The sequence below is a fragment of the Plectropomus leopardus genome, chromosome 10 (assembly GCF_008729295.1).
Source record: "Plectropomus leopardus isolate mb chromosome 10, YSFRI_Pleo_2.0, whole genome shotgun sequence".
Lineage (NCBI taxonomy): Eukaryota > Metazoa > Chordata > Actinopteri > Perciformes > Serranidae > Plectropomus > Plectropomus leopardus.
In genome coordinates, this window is record NC_056472.1 from 4,723,605 (window position 1) to 4,750,325 (window position 26,721).

A 26,721-nucleotide genomic window follows, 5' to 3' on the forward strand; every position below is an offset into this window, starting at 1 on the left:
ATTATTATTATTATTATTATTATTATTATTATTATTATTATTATTATTATTATTATTATCATTATTATTATTATTATTATTTACCTATCGGGGGGGATCCTGCAAAACGGGTCAGACATTTAAAAAAAGGGAAGCATTGAGGAGGGACTTGTGTATTTAATTTTGGCTTGGGTGAGGGACATACAACTGTAAAAGGTAGTATTTTATATTTATTTTAAATAAAAAAAGTCACACCTCTGCCACCCCTCTCCAATAATTAAAGCCCACAAAGCAACCTCCATGGCTGAAAAATGAAGCCATCACAATAGTACAAAAATCTCCAAGATGGTGATGGCCAAGACGCTCAAGGCTTCAAAACGACAGTCCAAAAACCAATGGGTGACGTCTTGGTAGCTGTGCCCATTATACAGGCTAGGCTAGACCCACACTGTCTTAAAAAAATGAAAATTAGTCATATTTTTGAAAAAATGGATATTGACATAGGCCTCCACACTCTAGTATCTGTCAGGCTCTGCAACATGAAAAGACAACCATAACCCAACTGTATCGATGGAAAAAAACCTTTCATCGATGTGCTTTGGCCTATTTGTTGATGTCTTTGACCTTTAATTGCAAAGGACAATGTTTCACACAATGAATGTCTGGCTGTGGGAAGTTAATGATCCACCTGTGGCGTTTGGTTCATGTTGGGCTGTCTAAAATATTTGGAATGCTTTACAAGGCCATAACTTCAGTCCTCATGGTAAAACATTTAGTGCACATATGGTACAGTGATTACTGTGCAGTTATAACCACTTTTAAGTACCATTAAAACCTTAGAGTATTAAAAAAATACACTAAACATGTTTATGGACCTAGAGCCACATTTTACAGTGAAATGGACAACATCCTTAACCTGATGTGGTCCTACCTGAAAATATATTTTGATATCAGCCGAAGGCAGCTGAGATTTTATCAGCTCTGTTTTACATTTCTGCAGCTGCTACATCAATTTAATCACATTGCTTTTGTTTTATGCACACAATTGCACCTTATTTAGTAAAGATTAGTAAACTTTGTGTATGCAGGTTAGAATCAATTCCCATCTGACAATGCACATCTGACACTCTGCTCCGATTAGTGTTACAGACTTTTAAGTATTGGTTATTTAACCTTTCATGGGGTTTGCAGTGAAATGCTGCATTTACATGGCTGGAGGAATTGTGTTTTACATCCTCAAGGATGTAAAAATGTATGTGCACCCAAAGAGTCTTTGTTTTTAGCTTTTGCCTTTGGGTTTTTTATTCTGTCGTAACTGACATCAATGTCACAAATATTTGTGTTAATAAAGATTTACTTGAAATTTGGTTTTGGCAAAAATGTCCTTTTGAATTAATTAATGGAATGAAAAGATTTTTGTGGTCATAGAAAAGGTCAGGGTCACCATGACCTTGTATTTGTCTCATTCTCGTCAACATGTTGTCTCAAGAACACCTCTGGAGAATTTCCTCATATTTGGCACAAACATCCATTTGGACTCAAGAATGAGCAAATGAGAATTTGGTGGTCAAAGGTCACTGTGAACTCCCAAAACATGTTTTTGGCTATTACTTAAGAATTCTTATGCTAATTATGACCAAATTCCACACAATTATGACCAAATTCCACACAACTATCTAACAGAGTAAAATGAAATGATGACATTTTATATCCAAAAGGTCAAAGGTCAACATCACTGTGACATCATAATATTTTGCAGAAACACCTTTCTGGCCATTACTCAACATGGTAAATGGACTGCACTTTTATAGCGCTATTCCAGTCTTCCCACCACTCACAGCGCTTTTACACTACATGGCACATTGACACACACGTTCACACACTGATGGCTGAGGCTACCGTACAAGGTGCAACCTGCTACTCAGTAACCAATCACATGCATTCACACTCCAAAAGTGCAGCATCGGGAGCAATTTGGGGTTCAGTATTTTGCCCAAGGATACTTTGACATGTTGACTCGAGGAGCCGGGGATAGAACCGCCGACCTTCCGAGCCACAGCCGCCCATCCTAACTCAGTGACAGAAGGGGAAACATTTGTTCAGATACTGAATTGGTGACACTAATCTTGAAACTGTGCTGATTGTAGAGATCTTCTGTGCTGGTGGGGGGAGATGTGTGCCAAGCATGCACGTTTTCACAGACACGGATGTAAACTGTAAGTGCAATTTGACTGGTTAGCAGAAGCATAAAACTGTGAGGCAGTAATTCTCTTTAGTAATGTGTTTCTGCTGTTTTTACACGACTCTTCACGGCAGGCGGTCAGAACCTTGACACTAAAGGTCACTCCCATGCCCCAGGTCTACTTCATTTTCACACCCGGCAAAAACTGGGGGGTCATTTTCCTCCTCTCTCTTCTGCTGATGAGCAAAAGCAATAAGCTCCTATCTTTAAAAAAATGCGGTTCCTAATCCAAAGGGCAGGCGCATGGCACTATAGAGTCGACAGTTCTTTAATAAGAAAATTTCTGCATGAATGGTCATGTACGTCCCAGCCTTTATCTCCCAGTGTTATCATTATTGCTGCTCTGCATGAAAAGGAGAGCTTAGAAATTCAACTGAACCCACCTTATCGCTATTTGAAATGCAATAGATACATCCACAATTGCACTGCCACCTCTGTGCAATGTGCTTAAGTGATAAGAATAAAAATCAGTTTGATTCTGACCAAGTATACTTGCCCCGTGATTGCCTCTATGAGCCTGTCACTTTGCACGCAGCTCTATAATGCAGATGTGAGGGACGCTGAAGGGCTAACGTACGTCCACAATTGGGCTATTTTCTCTCAAAGATTAGCGTTTCTGTATCTAGAGGGCGTTATACAGTCCACCTGCGTTTGCTGCTACAACCGAGCTCTCCAGCTGGGACAGAGGCTGGCTGGCACAACTTCAAGGAATGAAAATTCTCTGTCAAACCACCAAGAGAGCGCGCGCGCGCGCGCACACACACACACACACACACACACACACACACACACACACACACACACACACACACACACACACACACACACACACACACACACACACACACACGCACATGTCCATTTTTCAGCTGGGTAGCATGAGACAAGTCTGGCTTCCTATCCAAGCCCATATGCCTGTCATTATCATCATTCCCCTCTGATTATGTCTTGAAATGTTAAAAGTGTGCTTTTACCTTGCTGAGGACTGTTCCTCTGCCGCTGTCTGTAAAGGACAGATGATTGCCACGCGCCAGCTGGCTGCCTTTCATTTCAATGAGAGAGATGCACTGTGATGAGGGGTATAAAATTGACCACCCTTCAATTTCTCAGATGCAATTTCCAAGAGTTGATGACTCAATTAATGTAATGACCTACACCCAAAAAGCATGGGATTGGAATCTTTCGCTAAATAATGTATAAAATATTACCCACAAAGATGTAATACATTTTTAGAATAATATTTCAAAGCTGCACTAATCAGTGTTTTTATTTTAACAATAGATTAAAATGACAGTGTGCAATATGAAAGGGGTCTCTTGTTTTGATGAGCCGACAGAGAATTATAACCCAACTGTGCAGGGTGCCATCTTTCTGACAGATCATCATTCCAGACCCCAACAATCTGAAAAATGTCCTATAGGACTGAAAGCCATCCCAAAAACAAATGTGTATTGTGCCGAGGAACCGCTTCTCTGACAATACACACCTTCTTCACTGAAAGTCCAGACATACCAAACTGACATCAATGAATTAATGGCAACAAAACACATTGCAAAGACTTCTTAATGTCTTTTAAATCTGTATGGCTGTGATGTCTTGTTTAGGGTTGCTGAATTTCCCTTGGTTACAAATAAAGAAACCTTGAACCTTGAGCCTTGAAACTCACCAGCACATATGGTTTTGCAAGAGAGTTTATACCAGCAAACGGCGGTCAACTCTCATCGCCAGTTGCAAAGGAAAACCAGATGACCATCATGACGCTAGTTAGCAAGTTAGCACATTACCAGCACAATCCAATGTGGAAAGAACAAAACAAATCCACTGTGCACCAGTTAACAACCACACAACCATCAGGAAGCATTTCTGCTACAGAGCTCAATGACCAAAGAAAAAATATCCGCACCTTATATATAAAGTTCATTTGATGGCATGGCCTTTTGACTTCAGCTCTTTGTTTGCTCTCCTCATTTCAGTTTCTCTTTTTGTGTGCTGAGTTAAACGGCCAATCAGAGTGATTTTATTCACTAACGGGCTGTGCCGTTTCTGACATTGATTCAATATGCTGAATATGTTGAAAAACAGCCAAGGGTCAACAAGGGCCAATAGTGCAGGACACACCTGAGGAATAAGGACAGATGTTGGACCAATACTGACCGGAGTTGGGGTGTCGGGGGCTTTAGATAAATTCATTGCTTCAGTCGGCCCTGCCTTTTAATGTTTTTACATTCTTTTCCCCATTTGATTGGGAGCATCATATATACATCACACTCACACACCGTATATGATTTTGAAAAGCGCAATTTTGTGCGCAGAGCCAGATCAACTGATTGATCAAGAGTGATGATCTGTTGTCCAAAGAAGGTGTAACCCCAGTTTTGGCAGTTTTCATGTATCGTGCTGTTACAGCAGCAACATCAGAGATTATAGGCTGTATTTTATTACAACATGAAACACTAATAAGACTGAACAGTTAACAGTAAACAGAGTACTCTAACTCCTCGAGCATCAAGAGCAATGCTAACTGACATCTTTATGATACTGTACAGAGCCAACTGCAGCTCCTGAAAGTGCCTCAAAGTAAATGTTTAATGTCACACAGATGAATATGTCACAGTTACTGTCTGTCACTGCTCAGCCTCTCCCACTGTTTATCTCCACAGTGAAAATGTAAAATTATCACAGTGTCCACAGAGCGCACTAAGCAGAGCAGAGATGACAAGACAAGTAGCTTAGTGTAATGATTAGCCTTGGATTGCTCTCAAAGAGAGTCGAAAATCAACACAATCACAACAGAGGTTGATGTGTCATAAATCAGCAGGTTTTGCAGACGAACCTGATGAAAGCTGATAAATAGAAGCTTAAAGTAGTTTTTACCATTATGAATTTGAGGAAAGTGAAGCTTAATTCACCAGCAGAAACTGCTGTAACTCATCACTGGGTTTCCTGTGGATTCCAAAGTCTTAAAAGGCATTAAATCCATTAATCTGATTGTAAGGCCTTAATTGGCATTAAAATGTCTTAAATTTGTCCTTCAAAAGTCTAAAAAATGCTCAGACATGGGACGCAGCTTGTTTGTTTTTTTTTTTTTGTTGTTGTTGTTGTTGACTGTTTTACTCTGACATTGCACTGCAAAAGCTCAAATAAGGGGTAACAAAAAAAAAAAAAAAATTAAAACACGTCTCTTGTATTAACACCAAAAACATCATCTTTTTGCAAAATTTATTTGAAAAATAAAATATTACCTCTAACCTCAAATAATAGATGTCGGTTCATGTTTTTTTTTCCTTCTGTATTGGCTGCTGTAAAATTGGTCTTTCATTCTATTCCAAGTGGCATTAAAAAGACTTAAAAAGTTGTAAATCCCACTTTCCCTAAGTAGTAGGAAACCTTAGATGTTGAGGAATCTGTGCTCTCGAGCGCACTACTTCACTCAACTTTGTCCCAGCCGGTGCAGGACTGACTGCGCGGGTCACGATCTTCATGTTAAACACTTTAAGAGACCACAGAAGACAGAGCAGGATTGAGACAAGCGGTGACTGCACTCCTGATTTCATGGCTTATCTAAATTAGCTTTTGCAATTCACAAAAGTTAATTTACTGTATCGGGAAAAAGGAAATGAGAGTGTGGTTAGTCACAGTAGTTTACATTCATTTTGGTTAAATAATGTGACTGTGCATGACTGCTGAAGTTTGTGTCATTGTGTGATTGTGTGACAGCTGGGTTTATGCAAAGTGTTTCATGGACTTCAGTTTGCTCTGGATGCTTCATCATGCGTCATAGTTCTTCCACTAAACTGAACTCTGTGTGGTGTGTGTGTGTGTGTGTGTGTGTGTGTGTGTGTCTGTGTGTGTGTGTCTGTGTGTGTGTGTGTGTGTGTGTGTGTGTGTGTGTCTGTGTGTGTGTGTGTGTGTGTGTGTGTGTATGTGCACTGAAAAGCTTTTGTTTCACTGATTTTTTTCTTAACATTTAAGCGTGCTCCCAGCTTGCAGGGAATTTTTTCTACAACATTGGCTAACATATATATATATATATATATATATATATATATATATATATATATATATATATATACATATATAATCGGAAAAGGAATGTTTTACTGTTCCTTTAATACAGGCCCAATCACACCAGTGTTTAAGATCACAAAATATTGCAACAAAAAGAATAAAATTCAAAGGAATCACTCATTTCAGCAGATAAAGTTATGAGCACAGAGTCCAAAATTGAATATTGTACCTCTTAGCTGTGCTACATCATTTAGTCTTTTGGAGTAAACTTTGTGAACGTGATTTTCCGTTAGCTGGAGGAAATTTCAAATGAGCTGAGCAATTTGCGTCAGAAGAGTCGGTACTGGGCAAAATCTGATCTGAAATTTGTAACTGCACCTAGAATTTTTCCCAGTAATTTCCATATGTGGATACTTCACATAATTAAGTGCAATTAAAGTTTTCCTGTGTTTGCCGTAATTCCCCTTTGGGTTTGTGTATCCTGAACTGTCTTGAAAAACAGTTTGATATCTGGTGACCATCCTGGCTACATATAGGTAATACAGGAAATCACAAGTTAATGCATTCACAAGTGCTCACATCTTGATAACTTTTATTTTGTGAAATTCGTGGCTTTTATTGCCCAAAATTGTCCCAACTGACCATTTATCTGTATGTTGTCTCATATAACAACCGCTGTCTAGTTTCACTGCTTAGTCAAGTTTGATTTAGATGGATCATAAAGATCACAGAGCAGACTGATACATGTCGCACACACTGTAGGGATACAACGCTCCATCCAAGAAACGTGATTTTTTTCATGTGTTAAGGGCAGTCTGGTTACTGTTTCACATAATGCCAAAAAAGAAAAGTTTTTTAAAAGGCATAGATACCAAAGAACTGTGTGTTGAATAAGTTATGGCGACCAGCTGCAACGTTGTGATGGCTGGTATTGTTTCAACTTGTGAGTGTGTGGGTGTCATCAGGGCAAAATGTGGTCCCAGTGACACCTTTAGCCTATCACAGAAGCTGTTTTGAGTATTTTGCCAAGTGTCTTTGTGTTATTTATATGTCCCTCTGTTCGTCTGTAGACAGATTTTGTCAACGCAATAACATAGCAACCATGCAAGATGCAGTCACAAGACAACAGTCTGCCAACAGAAGCTGCCTCAGAATTTTAAGTTTACTGAATTTGAGACGACAAAGCGATGTGACTTTGAAATGATTCAATTTGTCTTCTCAAATTCAGTCAAATTAATTAATTTAAGGCAGGCTAGACATTAACTTTTTTAAGTTAACACTTTAAAGCCTGAGAAGTGACAAGAAATGACCCAATAACAAGCAAAAAATGAGTAGAAACTTACAAGAGATTTTCCAAAAGAAAAACCAAAGATACAAAGGAAAATGACCTGAAAAAATTTGAACAAAAATGAAAATAATGATCCAATAAATTATATCTTTTTTTCATATTTTCTTTCGGTCATATAATTTTAAATGTATAATAATGATAATTGTAACTATATTTAATCCCTTTGTTTGTTTCTTTTTATTCTAATGATTCTCTCTTTCTCATTTTCATCTACAAATTTCTTGCATTTTGGGGGGACATTTCTTGCCAAGTTTCTCATCGTCTTTTCCCCTACATTTTCCAAAGAAATCAAACCAATCTGCTGATGTTTCAGAGGTTTCAATGCTCCTGAATGCAGCACAAGAGAACGATTGTCGATGCAGGTTTCAAAGGCTTAAAACAAATCTTTGTTTCTTTTTTTCATCGTAACATTATGAATGAACTACACTACAGTTGCAGTCTAATATGACATCCTACGAATTAGCGCCCCACAAATGACATCGTATCTTGAACCTACAGTTACAGAAAGTATGTTTAGGCAATAAAAGTTACTATGGTTAGGTTTAGGACAAGTAACATGGTGAGGCTGTAACTCAAAATAGGCAGGTTTCCATTAAGCCATTTAGCGACTTTCTAAGACGCATTAAAGCTTCAAAGATCACAGTGGAGTATTTATTGATGTATTTTATGTCATAGAATAAAACGTGAAACTCTCTTAGCTTGTGTGAACCACAGACCTTATCCACGGCATCTAGCCAAAAACCCACTGACTGAGACGAGGGAAGCCGAGGTGCTGAAATGCACGTTTTTTATGGGTTTTAGGACCTGTTAACGGTATTCTTGATTACAAGATGGTCTCTAGTTTCTACTGTTATTTAAAGCATTAGATTACTGCTGTATATAATAACTATTACAAACAGAATGCCTGCCTTTATACTATTGTTTCCTTTTCTCAAAACCACAGAACAGAGAGTGTTTGATTAATTTGTCAGAGATTGTTTGATTAATTTGGTTAAAATCGAATTTAGGAGATCAATCAAAGGTTCTCCACACTTTTGGACATATTGGACTGCTCACTCTTCTCTGTGCAACGGACCGTGCTGATTCTCATTAGACTAAAGTTCCTTCAGCACTCCGAAATTGATAAGAAATCTCACCCTTTTCCCCATAAATTAACTCAGTGGTGTAATTTAGATTCAAGTGCTGAATCTGAGAATTCCCACGCACAAATTAAAGGAAATCCCCCCTAAGCGCTTTCAAAGTTGTGTTTTCCTTGTTGTGCTGTCTGAGATTCAATCTGATGATATTTGCTCAATAAATGCTGCACAGCGCTGCATATACTCTCCATGCTCATAATTGGTACATATGGAAAGTAATCACTCAGAGTGCCAGAGTGACGTTTGTGTGCATTTGTCCTGAATTTCAATAAGAACAGCTCTACTGGCAGTGCAAAATGTCAGGCTGTGGATCAAATATTAGAAACATTAACAGCATAATTACTAACTGAGAAGTTTTGCAGTTGATAATAATAAATAATAGATACTAATGGACTTTGTCTCCTCAACTTTTCCATGTTGGAAAACCTGCAGTGACCAAAATAAATATGTTGCATGCTGTATGAGAGCTCAGCTACAGTGATTCAATAACAGCAGGGGTGAGGTATTGCCTGAGCTCCGTCTCACAGATTTAGCATTGTATTCGAAGGGCTGCACTGTACTGACACATTTATCTGCCGGGACAGCTGCAGTCTATTTGTGGATGTGCCGGGAAAGTAATGTTTCACTTTACATTGTTATCTTTAGTGTATGCCCTTTGGAGGAGTTTGTGTGGAAACTAGTCACTGAAAATTGTATTGTTGAACACACACCCACAGCAGCCCACAATAATATTAGATAATTCCCAGTTTTTAAGTCTTGAAGCAATCATACATATTTTGTTATTTAAATGGTAATGTCAATCAAAGTGTACTGTTGGCTATCAGTAGATGGATTTACTCTAATTAGTGCCTGACTGTCATGGGATTTTTGACACTGATACCGATTTTAGATGGGAGATATTCATTGATAACTGATAAGGGTTGCAACAGTGCAATAGTGCAATAACTGTCATGGTGTTATAGAAATATTAATATTTTCAGTCAGAATAATGCTTAAAGGAATGAAAATAAAAGGGATAATTTTGATTAAACAAATGGTTTTTTTTAATATAATTAAAAACCTTTTTTGTAAATGAAGTATGTATAAAAAGTCTCCCTTTAGAAAATATTAAAATAAAGGTGAGATTTTCCATCCAATTCCTTTTCCCCCAGTATCATAGATAAGCTAATGTAAACTGTATGATGATCAACTTCAACATCACGGTATATCTTAAAACACTTATATCACTGCAAAGTTTATTAGAAAAGAATATGTTTGTGTTTCTCACTTCATATGTTGTGCACTTTTGCAATATGGCTATAATACTGCAAAAAATGTTTTTGTTTTAGAACAACAAAAACACATGAAGGGGATTTAGAGAAAGCCTAATAACATCTGCTCCAACTAAAGCAAACTTTAAACTGTACTTTTTAAGTAAGTTTGCAAAAACATGCAGGTGCAAATACAGTGTCTTTTTTGAGTGTAAGAGCTAAACACATTTTAATTTTAAGCCCTGTAAGCAGTTTCACTTTGTATGTAAGCTCTTAAAGAACTGAACATACCTTTAAAGAGTGAGAGAAGAAAGTGTCAGCAGTGTTAACTGTTAAAATGTCATTTTAAGTTTGGGATGTCAACAGTTATGCTGTACCACAAACAAATATAAATGGTATTCATGCTGCACTGGTGAGTTTGCAGCTGCTGCTCTATACTGCACATCATCATTGAGGTGGGAGTTAGTTGGCATCACTGCTCACCTCTAATTACCCATGATGAATATTGTGCCCACAAGGTTGCCCCATAGTAAGCTGCTTAATTTTGAGCCTCAAAACCACCTTAGCATTGTTAATTATGTTCATATCACTGATATCACTGTTAGCTCTGTTAGCATGGTTAGCACCGATAGCAGCGTCAGCACAATAGTAAATGGTAAATGGTCTGTACTTATATAGTGTTTTTCTTGTCCTTTCTCACACTCGATGTCACATTCACCCATTCACACGTACACTCACACACTGGTGGCCAAGGCTACCATACAAGGTGCCACCTGCTACTCAGTAATCATTCATACACACTCACACTCCGATGACGCAGCATCGGGAGAAATTTGGGGTTCAGTATCTTGCCCAAGGATTCTTCAATATTTTGCCTGGAGGAGTTGGGGATTGAACTGCTGATCTTCCGAGCCACAACCGCCCATCATAATTTACTAATCTTAAAACTGTGCTGATTGCAGAGATCTTCTGTGCTGGTGGGGGGAAGATGTGTGCCAAGCATCAATGTTTTCACAGACGTAGATGTAAACTGTAAGTGCAATTTGACTGGTTAGCAGAAGCATAAAACTGTGAGGCGGTAATTCTTTTTACTAATGTATTTCTGCCATTTTTACTCGACTCTTCATGACAGGAGGTCAGAACCTTGACACTAAAGGTCACTCCCGTTCGATTAGATGACGACCCACTCTACCTCTGAGCCACAGCCGCTCCACAATGAGTGGTGCTAACATAGTTAACAAGTGCGAAAGGGTTTTGGTGTTTGCAGCAGTAATCACTGAATGAGTAGTGCACTCAGCTAGCGGCAGGTGTACAGGTCAGAGCTGCAGGACATTGATATTGGACATCATGTTTCCAAATGCTTACACAGGCTAAGCCGCTTGTCAGCAAAACCAACAAAAAATAAAACAAAAAACAAGACATTATGAACGCAAAATATTCAAATGTCACCACCGCTTACTGGATAGCGCTTCAAAATGCTCTGCTAAAGCTCACTGAGTCGATGGAGTGCTGGACTGATAAGAAAGCACCTTTTGTATTTCACATCATTTCGCTTGTTTAAAACCTTACCAGTTAGGGCTATCAAAAGCAAGCTGACATCACTCCCTGTCAGCTGAAGAGTAAAATGTGAGTTGTATATGTAGAGGGCTGAAAGAGGTTGAAATATTATTTGATGTGTAAAAAAGCCAGAGATAGCTGAAGTGTCTGCACTGTAAATAGTTGAATTGTCTGTAGAGCTGAAGATAGAAAGAGTGTCTGATGTCAGCCACTCACTCACCACATTATTCACAACAAACAACACTGTGAAAATCTGAAGAGGTCTGTAAAATAATAAAACCTGAAGTCCACTCACTGAAAAACTCTTCACGGTATGAAAAAGCTGAAGAAATATGATCTCATGGTAAGTGATTGTTTGAGGTGAGAAAAGCCATCAAATCTGTATTCTCAGTCTCTGACACTTCCCACTTTTACTGCACCTCATTTTCCACTGACTGCCCGTGTTATCGGCTCTTGCTATTTTCCAATTACTGCTCCAGATAAAAACCAACAGATTATGTACCCGTTTATGACCATGGGATTTTCTTACTTTGAGATATTCCACATATTTGTCCCCCAGATTTCTTTGTGAATTCACCACATCAACAGTCATTTTAGGGTTTGAGTGGAAAAATACAGAGATGCTCAGAAGTGTCTGCTATCCTTTAAAAGTGTGACAGCTAAAATTAGACATAAAAACACAGTGTGAGTCAGATTTCATTCTCCGGGCTTTGTGAGAAAGACGAGACATTTCCTCCCAGAGCTTTGCAACATTTCACACTGTGTTTCCAGTGGATTATTCAACAACTTCTGGGACCTCCACTGATATTTGGAGTATATAAGCCATGGGAGGATGCACAATTTAAATGAGCATGCAGTACTTAGGGTGTTACGACGCCTGTATCTGTTGCACTCGGGTGGAGGGAGGAGTGACACATTACAAGGGTTATTGGAAGTTCATGTATTCATATCTGAATCTGAAACTAAATGTCAGCCAAATGTTACCGTTTCTGTCCACTAATCTTGCAAACAACTTGTTCCAATAAGCCATTCATAGACACCAATGCTATATGGTGCAAAATAAAAAAGAAAAAATACCACTTGAAATGGTCACAGCTGAGGGTGTCTGTAATTCCCCGTCTCCCTCACCAAACCTCATTGTGATGTGGATTAAAGCTGGTGGAGATAAGTCAACTTTTCTGAGACCGATGCTTTTCAGAGGAGCTTTGAAAATTGAATGCAGTCACTGTAAATGGACCTAAATATAGTTTTAGAGTGTTTTTGTGATTCTTTGTGAACCAAACTACACAGAACCTTCACATTCACTTTGTGTGGGCTGGAGGGGAGGGACTTTTAAGTAGTAAAATATTTATCCACAAAAAACTTTGCACCCAGGTTTTCATGGGTGTACAATAAATGATCTTACCAGAGGTTCACAAATGAATGTGAACTATGTGGTCATTAATGAATAGCTAGGTAGGTGCTGAAACATGGATGATATAAAAGATTAAGACGGGTTACTAAAGAGCAGACTGCAAATGCAAATAAATGCAATCAGTAGTGAAAATGAAGTTCTCAGTGTATTCTCACAGAACAGGTCATATAATATACTACAAAAAATGTTTGGCATGATATCATACAAATTAATGCCCCAGGAATAATGTTACGTTCTTACCATACAGTTATGTAACAAATGTACAGACATAAAATTCTAGAAATGTTCTAAAATCCTTGAAACATACCTAAATCGTCACAATGTCCTAAAACCCTGGAAAAGTCCTAACATCCTAGAAATGTTCTAAAATCTTAGAGACGTCCTAATATCCTAGAAATGTCCCAAAATCCTAAAAATGTCCTTTGAGTCCCAGAAACATGCTAAAATCCCAGAAATCCTTAAGTTTCTGTTAGATGTATTTTATATTTGCAATTTCAATTTGCGCAATTTGAGGCTTATTAGAAACCTGCCTATTGTGAGTTACAGCCTCGCCATGTTACTTGTCCTAAACCTAACCCCAGTAACTTTTATTGCCTAAACATACTTTCTGTAGCTGCAGGTTCAAGATATAATGTCATTTGTGGGGTGCTAATTCGTAGGATGTCATATGAACTGTTGTGCCTACATTTTCGTAGGATATCGCACTATCCCTGCTATGAGAATACTCTGCCTCTATAAAGTTCTTCTGGATATTTACAAAGACAGTGAGAAGAGAAAGCACATCCACTAAAAGCACTGGTTAAAAAGTAAGAAAGGCTGTCTGGACTAATTATATCAGACACTATGACAGTTTTATGCAAATCTTTTCGAGACACAGAGGAGAGCTAAGTGTTATGACTGCATTAAGCCAATTATACAGAGATGTTTCCCTTTACGCTGGGTTCCCCTTGATAAAAGAGTACATCCTATTTATCCATAATTACATGCCTCCATCTCACACTTTCTGTCTTCGTTCTCTCTCTTTTTCACAACCTGTAATTCTCTCATTACCAACCTAATGCATCCCTTTCTGTCCATTTTCCAGGCATACACTACCGCAAGTCCTGCGCCTCGTCGGGAGCCTGTCTCATCGCTTCTTCTGGCTACCAGCAGTTCTGTACCGGCAAGCTCAACTCTGTGTGCATCACCTGCTGTAACACACCGCTGTGTAACGGACCACGGCAGAAGAAACGTCCCCAACCGTCGTCCGCCATCACCCTGACCACGCAACAGCTCTCTGCGTTTTCTCTCTGCATCCTCCTCCTGCTGTCCTCCACCCTGTGCTGACAGACCTTCACACACTAAATTAACATGTGTGTGAGATAACTGGAACTGTATGAACTGAAGAATATATACTTTTACATGCATATTCTTTGAGGCGTGTGGAAGCTTTGTACAGTATTTGTTGACTTCCTTTCAGTTGCAGCTTGCCTCCACAGGTCAAATTGAGAAAATGTATCATTGCATGTCATTCCACAAATATGATCATGATGCAGTTACAAGGACAGCTGGGTAAGGAGAGGTGGAGGACAGTGCTGTGCATGAAACAGCTTCTGGCTATTTTGTTGGGCAGCAGGTGGCTCAGTCACATCTGCCTTTATTTACTTAAAGAACGAAGGTCGAATAAGACATATCACAGGAAAGAAAGTATGTTGCAATTCATTATTCATTTTCTAAGTCTTTGGGAAAGCCCTCCAGGATAAATAACTTTTCAGTTATCTACTGATTTAATGCTCCTCCTGACTGTTGAAATAGCAATCAATTCTAAATCAATACCATTACTTAGGAACAATCAGCAATCTTGTTGTATTGGTGTTCTGGAAAAAGACAATATATGATATGTATGAAGGATATCATTCTGTAATGCAAATTTGCAGTCAAAATAAGGCATAGGATGAAGAAAAACAAGCCTGCTCTCACTTCCTACTTTGTAAATACCGCCATTTTGTCAGTGATGTTTGGTCAGCTTCTGACAGTGACACAAAGAGGCACCTTTTACCGCGGGATGATACACACGGGTGTGTCGCATTTAAAGGCAGTAGGCAACAACCAAACTCGTCAAATACTGGTGCTTTGTCAATGGACATTTGCATCAGACACGGACGCAGCAAGGCACCTTTCGCTTTGGTTTGATACAGATCAAGCAGCGTTGAGAAAGTCTATATGGGGAGAGCAGCAGGGGAGGTGGATGGGTCCAAAAAACTCTTGACTTTCAGCCAGGAACCCACTGTTTGTTTCCTATACATATTTTAAGACAGTTCAAGATGGGGTTTCTCTCCTACACCTAACCACATGCTCGAAAAAACCTTAAAAACAAAGTGTAGTAAAAACATGTATATTTTGAAAAGACACAGTGCATATAACAAGCAGAAATTGACACGCTGTCCCGGATCGTCGAAAACAGACACAGGAGGGTACCTAGCAGACATGTTGGTACACTGATCTAATGGTGCCGATATTTAATGAGGGATGAGAATGTGTTGAGAAAAAACATGTATGTAACATGTAACACCTACGACCCTAAAGCACCTCACAAATAAAGCATAGCCATGTCAGACTGACAGCTCTCCACAAACGCCAGTAACATACTGTGGATTAAAAGTTATTATAAAGTTTAATTAGAAGTTTTTACTCTGAAAATTTCCTCCTCTAGTTCTGTAACAGACATTTCTGTCCAATAACAGATGTTGTAAATAAAACTACAAAAGCATGTTTAAATACACACAACCCTTTTCCAAACTACATACTCTCACTACAAAATCATTGTATTTCTAATGGCTGAAGTCAGAACAGTTTGCAATGTGAGGAGCATCTGGAGCGGCAACATGTTGGTGACTGCTGATGGACTTGGTCAACGTTTTAGAAAGAGGTCTGATCCCTAAGATGTGCTGCTTCCCTATGATCAGGGAATATGCTGTATGGTAAGGCATCAGTCCACATACCTTGACAGATTATTTCAGAGCCAGATATATTATAACAAGATGTAATGTCATGTGCCAAACAAAAGAAGTTGGGGTTGTTCATCAAAATGTAATACAGTATTAAATGCTTTTCAATGGTTGACTAAATCTTAAAGATATCCCTGTGGAGTTTTGTCTGTGTGTCCTTGGGGTCTAACAAACATCCATCCATTTTCATTGATCCACCCATTGCTTATCTGGGGCTGGATAGGGGGACAGCAGGCTGAGCAGATGTCCCTCTCCCCAGCAACTCTTTCCAGTTCCTCCTGGGGGATCCCAGGGCATTCCCAGGTCAGATGAGATATATAACACGTTTTCCCTGGATGTCTGAGCTCCTCCTTAGGCTGAGCCCACCACCCTACAAAGAAAATGAATTTTGTTCCTTGTACCCACAATCTCATTCTTTCGGTTACTACCCAAAGCTCATGACCATTGGTAAGGTATGAGATGTAGATGGACCAATACATTTTTGCCTTCTGGCTCAGCTCTCTCTTCACCCCTGCATCACTTCTGATGCCAAGCCAACCTGCTTGTACATCTCTCTTGAACTTATTATATTTTCACTCTAAAGTATCCAATAAATAAAATTTCCCAACAGCAACAAAACATACAGGATACAACTACGACTTTATTTGTCATGTTGGTCAATATGTCAGCCTCAGGTGCATGGGGTTATTTACATTATGTCGACATCTGGTTGGTTTTTCAAGGCACAGAATACCGCAGTTTGTTCCAGTGAACGTTGCTCACTGGGTGCGTACATGGAAAAACTGTTCTTGGCTTCATCAGGCTGGTGCATTTTTGTCCCATCTAACATAATGACTTTCTGCTGGCCCCCCAAAATGATTTACTTATTTAGTAACTGTTGACATTTGATGGACCTAAGGGCTTAATTTTGATCACGTCAAGAGTGATTTTAAGGTGTTTTGTTCCTCATTTTCCTGCCCTTTGCTTTTACGATGAATGTGGATGGAAAAAGTCGTTTTGAGCCAGTGCACGTCATGTGAGCTGCTATCCCAACTGCAGCCACTGAGCCGAAATTCCCTTACAACTCAGTGCCGCCGAGTGGTTGCAAACATCACAAGGATGCATACTTCAAAAATGTTCTCCCTCACGCCAGTAGTGGTCAACCCTAACCCTAACCCTAACCCTTTGACTTTAACTCAAGCTGTTGAGTCTTGATACTTAACTGAATATTTGAGCTGTATAATAGTTTTCTGACTTAATGACAATCTAACACTTGAGGAGTCCAGTCCAGCTTGCTATTTGTCAGCTGAGCATAATCTGCTAATGAAATTCCTGATTCAACACTTTGTGCTCTGTATGCTGCGTAAAAGGAATCTATATGTTGCAGGTACAGCGCAAGCATCCGTTTGTTGTTCTGCTCGCTGTGTCCCATTAAGTTGTACAGCACCATTATACCTCAGTTTCTGATGGCATGTCTCTCTTTGTTTTGAGCACAGAGTCAGACTCCTCAGTCAGGCTGAGAGACGTTTGAGTAATTGAAGCCACTCCAGAGTCACTTTGACTCTGAAAGGTTGTAAAGGTGGGAGGAGTTTTGTCTTGTGTAAGGGTCGGACGGTTCGCCTTGCTGCGACGCAATGACCTTATCAGGAGGGGCTGCAGGGAGCGTGCGGAGGCAGCTCGGGAGGTCTGCACCGTGCGCTTGTTTTTGTGTTCGATGGTGAGGCGGCACCGCAGGACCTGGACAAAAACCTCCCTGAACTGTTTGGAGGAGAGGTTGTAGAGGAACGGGTTGAGCACGGAGCTGAGGTAGAAGAAGGTGTCCGCCACAGGGTGGAGAGTGACATAGCTCTTGAAGTAGGATGTAGTCCAGCGGGACTTGGGCACGGCAGCCATCATGAGACGACGAATCTGGTTGGGAAGCCAGCACACCATCAAAGATCCCACAATAAGACCTGAGGAAAAGTTAATAACAAAGTGAGGAAAACCAAAGAAGAGAAGTGACAAGAGAACACTTACAGACAAAAAACAACCATGAAAAAAAATAATTTTATGGAGTTTCCCATTTTGGGAAATGCTCAGGGTTTTCTGGACATTCGTAAATTTGTGGCAGCCTGCATCGAAACATCGACCGCCAAATATTGATTTTATACTTTTGGAACTGGACGATTTATTAGGAGCCCTGTTGGAATACATATACCATATGGTTATTGATTGCACCACACTGAGGAGGATATGGTGGATAGGTCTGACAAACTGCACACCTTCACCTGGGAGGCCAGTGTTCACTTCCCGTCTAAATGTGATGTTTTTTTCTACGTTTGTGTCCTTTGCCTAAACCTAACCATCCGTGCCTTTGTTGCCAAATCCTAAGCATGTGTATTTGTTGATGTCCTGGCATTGTTTGCTATGTGCTTTTTCTGCCTAAACATAAGCTTTTGTAGCATAATCCTATAATTCCCGCACTTTCGTTGACTTTCAGCACCAGTAGCCGTATCCCAGAATGTCAAAAACAGATACTGCGTAATATGTAGCTAAATGTAGAAGTCAACTGACTAAGCTGTGATATGTGACAACTTGGGCTGAGAATGTGTTGGTCTTAAAGTTGGCAGTAGCTGCTCCTCTCATTAGCTTTGATTGGAAAGACTGACCAATTATCCACCCCGCAACTCAAACTCCTCAAATTGCTGCAGACGGAAAAAAGATCTCATGACCAGTTCCGCCTGCACAGCGTCAACGGTCCCGCGAAAATGTCCAAATTTAAAGAGGGGACACAGAATGATGAGAAAGGGACACACACACAAGATTTTAAAAAAACACTTATGCTGTTGAAGATTGATAACGCTCCATGAAAGTGTTATCAATCTTCTCATCTATGTCTTAGCAGCTATTCCGGTAAGAAAACACAAGAAAAAAAATTATTGAGAGGGTTACAGTTTTGCTGTAGTTGTCTCTCAAAAACAAACTTAGTTAGCAGGAAGCTGCAGATGTTTAATTCCACCCAATATTTTCCAGTTCTTGACTGTCATGCAGGTGCTGCAAAAAGTGACCCAAAGTAACCCATGCTGCATGCAGGCACACCTTTAAGCACACTGTATGTTTACCACTGATTCACAAAGTGTCACCCAGTGCACCGACCTCGAGGACACAAACCAGAGTCTCTGACTGCTGAACTGTCCGGCTGACTCATCCCTCTGTCATGTGTGAGTCATGTTCTCACTATTTGCAATATATCTTCATTCTCTAATCTGGTGTTTATCCGTTTTTCCTGCAGTGTTATTAATTGGAATTACACTGTGACCAAACAGCCTTTAAACATTTACAAAATGATCTGGCTTGAGACATCACTTCCTGCTGTGGAGCACAACACCTTTATTTATAATAAACCATCCAGGACAGCTGAGGGAATTATTTATCCTGGTGTCACTTCAGGAAAGAAAAACTAATGTGAAGAGCTCTCTTCAAAAAGCAGCAAACGCAGGTCTTCATGTTTGTTTACATGTTGACAAGACTAATCTGCTCGTGTTTATTATTAATGATAAGCAGCTACACTACGGTTTTTGTTTTTGGTTGGAAGAAGTGATTCTCCCTTCTTGGTAATCTCAAGTTTCAGCAAGCTTTGACCACTGCAGCCAGTTTCTGAGTTTGTTTGTTTTTTAAAAGATAAAAGAAACAGAATTTGGGGTCATGGTTACCACTGACGATACCGAGGACGTGTCCTCAGTCATGAAATGGATTTTATTAACCTGAAGGAAATTATAGTCATCTTATTCTCACTTTTTAGACTGATTTTCTCTGTTTAATGCCTCAAAAGTGTAACAAACACCGGAGAGGAGTGAACACTGGCTGTTACCAAAGTGCTGTTCTTGGAGCAAAACGTGGAAGCCTTCAGGAGAGAACCGAGGTTACATTATTGTAACCCTTGTTCTGGACCAAACACAAGCACGCATTTGCCAACTGAATTGCTTGGAAAAAACAGGTACGTTGGTTGTTTGCAGTCACTGCTAAATGCTCCTAAATGAGATATACTACAGGCCTGCAACAGATTCTTCAGATTAAAGCTCCATCGGATGGCGCATATTGATACAAAAAGACATCATCCGGTGGAGTTTTGCTGGCTCTCGAGGCTGTTGCTCGAACTGTACTTGATGCCTGCCATGCCGCCAGTGTAGTCACAAAGAGTATAAAATCAGATGAAGAGACAGATCTGCTCCTCTCTCGGTTTCAAACTCAGACCAAATGCAATCAGATTGTAAAACTAGGCAATGCTGATTGAACATAAATCAATATTATGTCACTGCACTGCCTATTTCTCGCCTTAGATCTTTGCAGATAAGCGTTTTAGTGCACTGTTAAAATGAGATAGCAAAACTTTGCGAACAGGAAGTGGGTGCCATACTACTTCCAGCACAGTGAAAACCATGCCGAAAAATTTAAAAAACTGAGATCAGAAAGTAAAACTAATTAGCACTGATTAAATATAGACCAAGATTCTGCTACTGTGCTGCATATTTCTGGCCTCAAATGTTTTTCAGAAACATTTAGCTAAACATGTAACTGTTATACTATCTGTATAACTGTATCTGTTCACCCTGCTGCCATCTGGGAAAAGATACGTAAGTATCTGTTACCGTACCACCAGACTACTGAGCAGCTTCTTTCACCAGGATGTGAGACTCATAAACTCCTCCTTCGACACCAAAAAATGTACCAGGATTTAGGGATTCATTTTAATCCCTAATTTATTTTTTAAACTATGCAAAAAAGACTAATAAATTTACCTAGTACCTTGTACCTTAAACGTGATCGTTTCCTCCCAGCTGGCCACCATTGTCTTCTGATTGTTTCACACGGACAGTGACACATTATGTCATCCACAGCAGGAGCATTTATTAGTTTGGTGGGGTGGGGTGCGGCACGCCGCATTCTGGTAGCTGTAGTTTTATTCGATTTTGAGCAAAATCATTCTTTTTCTCTGGATTTAGTTCAGGAGGTGACATACTCAGGTAAGGTCCTTGTAGTAACACATGGAGCATAACAAAAGGTAACATGTGAGCCCAGGCTGTTCTCATAAACTGTTCATGTTCCTAGGAAAAGTAATGCACATAAACTCTTACATATCCCACATGATTATGAGTCAGTATTTCTTAAATAACCTATGTTTTTTGGAAGGCTGCAATCATGTAACGCTGATGAGTCAACAAGGAAGCTGTTTTTTAAGGACACATGTTGGGGCAGTGGATGGATCAAAAAACAAAGGACTTTCCCCAGGAGACCAGTGCTCAGCGCCATGTGAACCATGAGTGAAATTTAAGTCATTTTAAGGCACGTCCTCACCATGTTTCTTTCCCCTGATGTAATCACCATAAATTTGATTGCCTAAACCTAACCTTCCTAACTTTACATTAATTGTGTAACTTGCGTAACTACTTTGAGAAATGTAACATAATTCATGGGGTGCTAATTCTTAGGATATCATAGGAACCGTTGTTTAAGGATACAGTGGCAAGGTGAGGTTTAGACCATAATAGTTTCCTCTAAAATAAAAGGACTGCATCTTAAGAATTTAGATTTACATACAGTTGTTAAAAAGAAATATATTCATGCACAAACCATCAAGCTCAGCCATAAACATCACACAGTGACAATGCATTACAGAAAATTACCCTCAAAAACAAAATAAAGGACTATTAATGCTTTAAGATAAAAGGAGAAACTCCTAAAATAAAGATAAAACTTTCCATGAACCCACAAAGCACAGACAAAACCTAAAAGTCTTACAAAATAAAAACAATACTTGGATGTATTGTGTTGGTCATTAAGACGAGTTTTATCATGCCAACTAAAAATCCATGAAATAAAATGTCATTGATGATAACTGCGGTTCAGAGTGGAAGGACATTCATCACTGTTAATGACTGAGTCAAATCAAAGTTTGCGAGGACAATAAAGAGGGAGAAAGAGATACTACAGTACAAAGACGGAGGCAGAAAGTGTGTGAAAATTGAGATGAAAACGAGTCATGAGGGGGAGAAGAGAATGAAATAGGAAAATGAGCGAGCGGGGAATACAAATGCACTACATACAACGTGAAGAGAGACAGAAGTGAAATGAAAGACAAAGGAGGGGACAAATGCTGGCTGCTTTTAAGGCTGTCTGATGTCTAAACGCATGATGCTTTTTAGTTTAAGTGCTCTCTTTCATGGTGTTTAAAAGACATTTACAGCTAGAGCGGATGCACAGCGATACACAGAATCAACATTAAGTTGTTATTGAGGATTACATAAAAATACATGTGCAGACGGAGACATCGAATCCTGTTAAATCCAGCCTCTCAGGTTTCACCAGTAAAACGTGCTTGTTTAAGAAAATGACCAGTTGTCAGATGCTCCTTTCTATCAATGTCATGACTCATATCATTAAAAGTCAGAGGTAACTTTGAATGAAGCAGTCTATCCACATCATCTTCAGACGGCTCTTGCGAAACCTGAAGTATGACATATAATCATACTGTGTTCCATTAAAAATGTCACTGACTGAACAAATGGGGACGTTATAATTGTTTCGAACATGGTGGCCCCTACAGCACTATGTACTGACACAGTGTGGGAGGATGATGTGCTCTGGCATTTTAAAAACTTACATAGATTAAGTTGAGAGGGGGCATCATCATTACAGGTCAATTTCTCAAGTTTAAATCTGCATTATTGTTTTATTTTTAAAGCCTTTCCTATTTCAGATATCATCATTGAGTCAAATGATTCATCATAGTGTTAAACGGTTTGCTCCAACTTCTGAAGCCACTTTAAATTAGGGATGCATGATAATCATCGGCCCGATAATGGGACGTATGACAACATAACGATAATTCTGATAATAAAATTTTTGGCCAATAAATAGAACCGATAATAATAAGTTTAAATTGCTTTGATTTCACCCGTTTTGTCCATGGTTTCAGTCCGCCAGTACTACACACACTGCATTATGCTGCGTGTCAAACTGCTGCGCTGCTAGATCAGTCCAAAACGTGTCATCACAGTCAGCAGCAGGATTTCCCCAACTGTTTCTTTCTCTCTATCAACTCTTTCCCCGCCATTGATGAGATTTTCCGTCAGTCGTGTTTTCACTGTAGCGTAGGGGTAACTATTATGTATGTTGTCCAATAAAACAACATTTTCACGTCCAAAAACAAATGAACAAGACGATCAAAGGTCCCAGGGTGATGGGAGGAGAGGACGACTAACGTGCTAACTTTATTGCTATTTAGCGCCTTTTCAGATCCTCTCGGCAGCGTTATTCTAAAAAAAACGCAACAGAAGAAATACTTAGCAACATATTTAGATCATTAGGGAACAATGAGGAAATATACTGTCATTTATCACCATGCTCGCTGCCCTCTAACGGCTGAACACCGCTCCCCCCTCTCTGTCCTGCTCCGTGTGTGACGAGACGACACGCTGCACGCCGTGTGAGTTCAGGTGTAGCGAGTTTCCAGCTCGGTTATGTTGAAAGAATAAACTGATATCTGATGTTTGATTCCTTTCAACTCCCAACAAACAGACCAATATATAAATATGCTGTTGCTGACTGCTCTGTAGCTGTGGTGCTTTCCTGACGTTTTGGGGAATGTTCTACTCTATAGTTCCACTATAACTCAAACTGAATATTATTTCAAGCATTATTTTTGTGCAATTCAAGTTGAGATAAGACAATAAGAGGAAAAAACAAAAATATATAAAAATGAAATTGATTTTGCTCTTGAAAATGACTTTGTTTAACAAAAATGCAATTTTCTCAGCTTTTTGTCTGAAATGGGTTTTTTGGATGAAAATGCACAAATTCAGATGTTGATAAAAAAAGGAACGGAAGAAGCTAGAATTAAATGTTTTTTGTGTATGAAAGCTGAAGATCTGTTGTTTATATTGATGTATTCATTGTTTGTATATTCAAAACACAAAATATTCTGGAGGTCACAACAGTCCAATATCTATCTGTATTTGTCAGTGTTTTAGCTACAGACTAAGCAGCCGTAGGTTTTGGTTGTATAAAAGCTTTTATATTTTTATTGTGTGATACAATTTAAGTTACTCTGATTTGACAGATTGTCAGTGCATTTCATTTGAAAACAAAATGTCCATTTTAAGAGTCAGAACTGTTCTGGTTTTTGTTGTGTTATCTGTAGTGATGTCAGTTATATTTGGTTAGGTCAGTGCTTTAATGTTAAATTCATCTGTACTCACTACAGCTCAGCCTTTCATACCCTCAGGTGATGAAAAACAAACAAAAAGAAATTATCGGTTATCGGTATCGGTTGAAAAAAGTCATTATCATGCATCACTCTTAAAACCTGTAACCAACTCTGCAACTCTGCACAGCTGTTAGCTTCATTTTAGCCGCTATGAGCTTACTGTATGGCTAAGTAGTGATGTGGTTAGCACTGTTGCCTCACTGTAAGAGGGTTCAGAGAACCTGTTTTCTTTACGTTCTCAGGCCTCCTCCCACAGTCCAAAGACATGCAGGTTGGAATGATCTGTGACTTTAAATTCAATTATAATTTAAGACCAACTAGAAGTGTCTGACAGTGTCTTTCCTGGCCTCTTTGCCGCACCATTGTTCCGAGAGTCCATTAATATGAAATTCTACCAGTCCAACGTATCCTCTTTGGACTGAAAACCCATTTGTCCAACAGCCCCGTGTTCTGCAAACAACAGCCAATGATCCACTGGCCCATCACTCCAAAATTACCTACTCCTTGTAGTCCGAAAGATTTTGATGTGAAATCAGTCAGCTGCAATAATTCTGGTTATATGGTGAAGGCATAACCGGCCCTGCTCTGCCGCTGACTGGCTTACCCTGATATTTTTACCTTAACTCTGTCCAATCTCACTACTCATGACTAAGCCAACCAAACCAACCAACCCAACCAATGAAGGCAACAAGTATTAGCCAATCAGATGCAGAGTAGGGCAGTTCATGCCTTCGCCATAGTAGGAAAAAAGATTGACACCTAGGAAGGTCCGATGATCTGTGTGGGTAGGTTTTTGGAGCAACTGATGTTTGTTTTCGTGATAACGGGCTAAAATTGGGCCTTCAGTCAATAAGGACATTTTTTGGACTATTAAAAGTTTTGCAATATTGAGACATTGGAAAAATGGGCAGTTCCTGCCCCCCTGCCTGTTTTATCTAATGTTTCGGGACATTCCTGGGCACAGCACAAAGGTAAGGTTGGGACTTAATGGTAGTGACCTGGTGTCTGACTGCACTCATTCCAAGAGGAAACTACGGAAATCACTGACAGTGCTGAAAAATTGAGAATATAACAAGGTGAAATGTCAACCAGACAAGGCTTGCTCCAAAATGACAGCAAATGTGGAGTTGGCTTTCACTTTCATTTAGCTAACCATACTGTGTAAAAACAGTATCCTTCAATTGCTGCATGGTATACCTTTAAGACCAAACATAACTATAAAAAACAATCATGCTTTACTTACTATGGGCAGGTACTGTAGGAAGACAAATTAAATTCATTGGAAGATTTGCAGTTATGTGAAGTATCATCATATGAACTGACTTCCTTAATTATGACAAACACCTAATACAGGCAGCATTACATTACATTCGACATATATGTATGCTGTTTAGAATAAGTGCTATATATAACTTTACTTTTAAAGGAGTAACTGTGGACACAACCAGAGCTAAAAGGAGAGTGAAAGGTTGAGTCTTCAGAAACACACCTCCAACTTTTGCTTTGTCTACTGGGTATAAGCACACAATATTTGCTAATAAGTAAGCTGCAGTATCCTGATTAGCTGACAGTATGTTATTTTATATCTATCTGACACTTTCTACCCGCTAGCAAGACTGGATTACCAACTGGGAAAGGCAGGTAACTGCCCCAGGACCACAAAACTTGTCATAAAGTCATAAAGGACCCTGGGTTGACTGTGTGTAAATAAGTTTGTGGCAATTAAAATTTGAATATCCCAGACCGCAAGATGGCTCCTTCCAGTTGCATATTGTTTTATGACCAACAGTCTAAAATTAAAAGAATATTTAATTGACAATGATGAATAGAAAAAACAAGCATCTACTGCTTGAAAAGAGATTTAGATGACAACTTATTATCAAAAATGTTACTGATTAATTTTCTGCTGCTTGATTAAAATGACTAAATGTTTTCTCTGTAGTTTGAAATTTGCAAATATGATGGTAATATGCACCACAAGGGATGAAGTTAATTATCTTCTCTGTTTCTCCTTAATAGAAAAAATTATCCTATCCAAGGATGTGTCAGTTGCAAATTCCTCCAAAATAATGACCTTGTACTCCTTAGAAATCTTTCAAGCAGTAAATGGTTTGTCGTGTTTCGGTGAGATCACAGACAGCCTGCACAGATGCACTTGTTGCCCTCTCTAGTTAGGTTGAAGTTTGGTTAATAATTAGACACATTCTCATCCCAAGTCGTCACATATTGCCACTTTGCAGTGGACTTCGATGATATTACAAGGTATCCTTCTGCTCTGCTTGGTACGTTCCACTACCATGATGTTAATACAAGCACATGGTGGGATGACGCTGCATGTGGTTATATTTAGGCAACGACGGCACGCGGCAACTAACGTCAGGATGTCAACAATCGCACATGCAAAAAAACCCATCACATTCAGATGGAAAGCGAACGTAAGACTCGTGGATGAAAATCAGGGGTTTGTCTGACCCATCCACCGCCCCTATAGATGCCCTCACTCGCCTTATACTATGTCATCACTGGTAGCATTTCAACCTGATGCCATTCTGAGGTGCATCCTGCGGACGCGACAG

The 26,721-nt window shown here is 39.4% G+C and overlaps 2 protein-coding genes across 2 annotated transcripts in view; one reads left to right on the top strand and one right to left on the bottom strand.

The window, feature by feature from the left end:
• Positions 1-16,312, top strand: part of LOC121949348 (ly6/PLAUR domain-containing protein 1-like) — a 24,323-nt gene extending 8,011 nt beyond the window's left edge. Inside the window, exon 3 of the mRNA XM_042495012.1 lies at positions 14,019-16,312. Coding sequence (XP_042350946.1) covers positions 14,019-14,260 — 242 coding nt within the window. The 3' untranslated portion in view covers positions 14,261-16,312. The remainder of the gene's footprint in view (positions 1-14,018) is intronic.
• Positions 16,313-16,435: 123 nt separating this feature from the next.
• Positions 16,436-26,721, bottom strand: part of gpr39 (G protein-coupled receptor 39) — a 46,554-nt gene continuing 36,268 nt past the window's right edge. Inside the window, exon 2 of the mRNA XM_042495015.1 lies at positions 16,436-17,852. Coding sequence (XP_042350949.1) covers positions 17,350-17,852 — 503 coding nt within the window. The 3' untranslated portion in view covers positions 16,436-17,349. The remainder of the gene's footprint in view (positions 17,853-26,721) is intronic.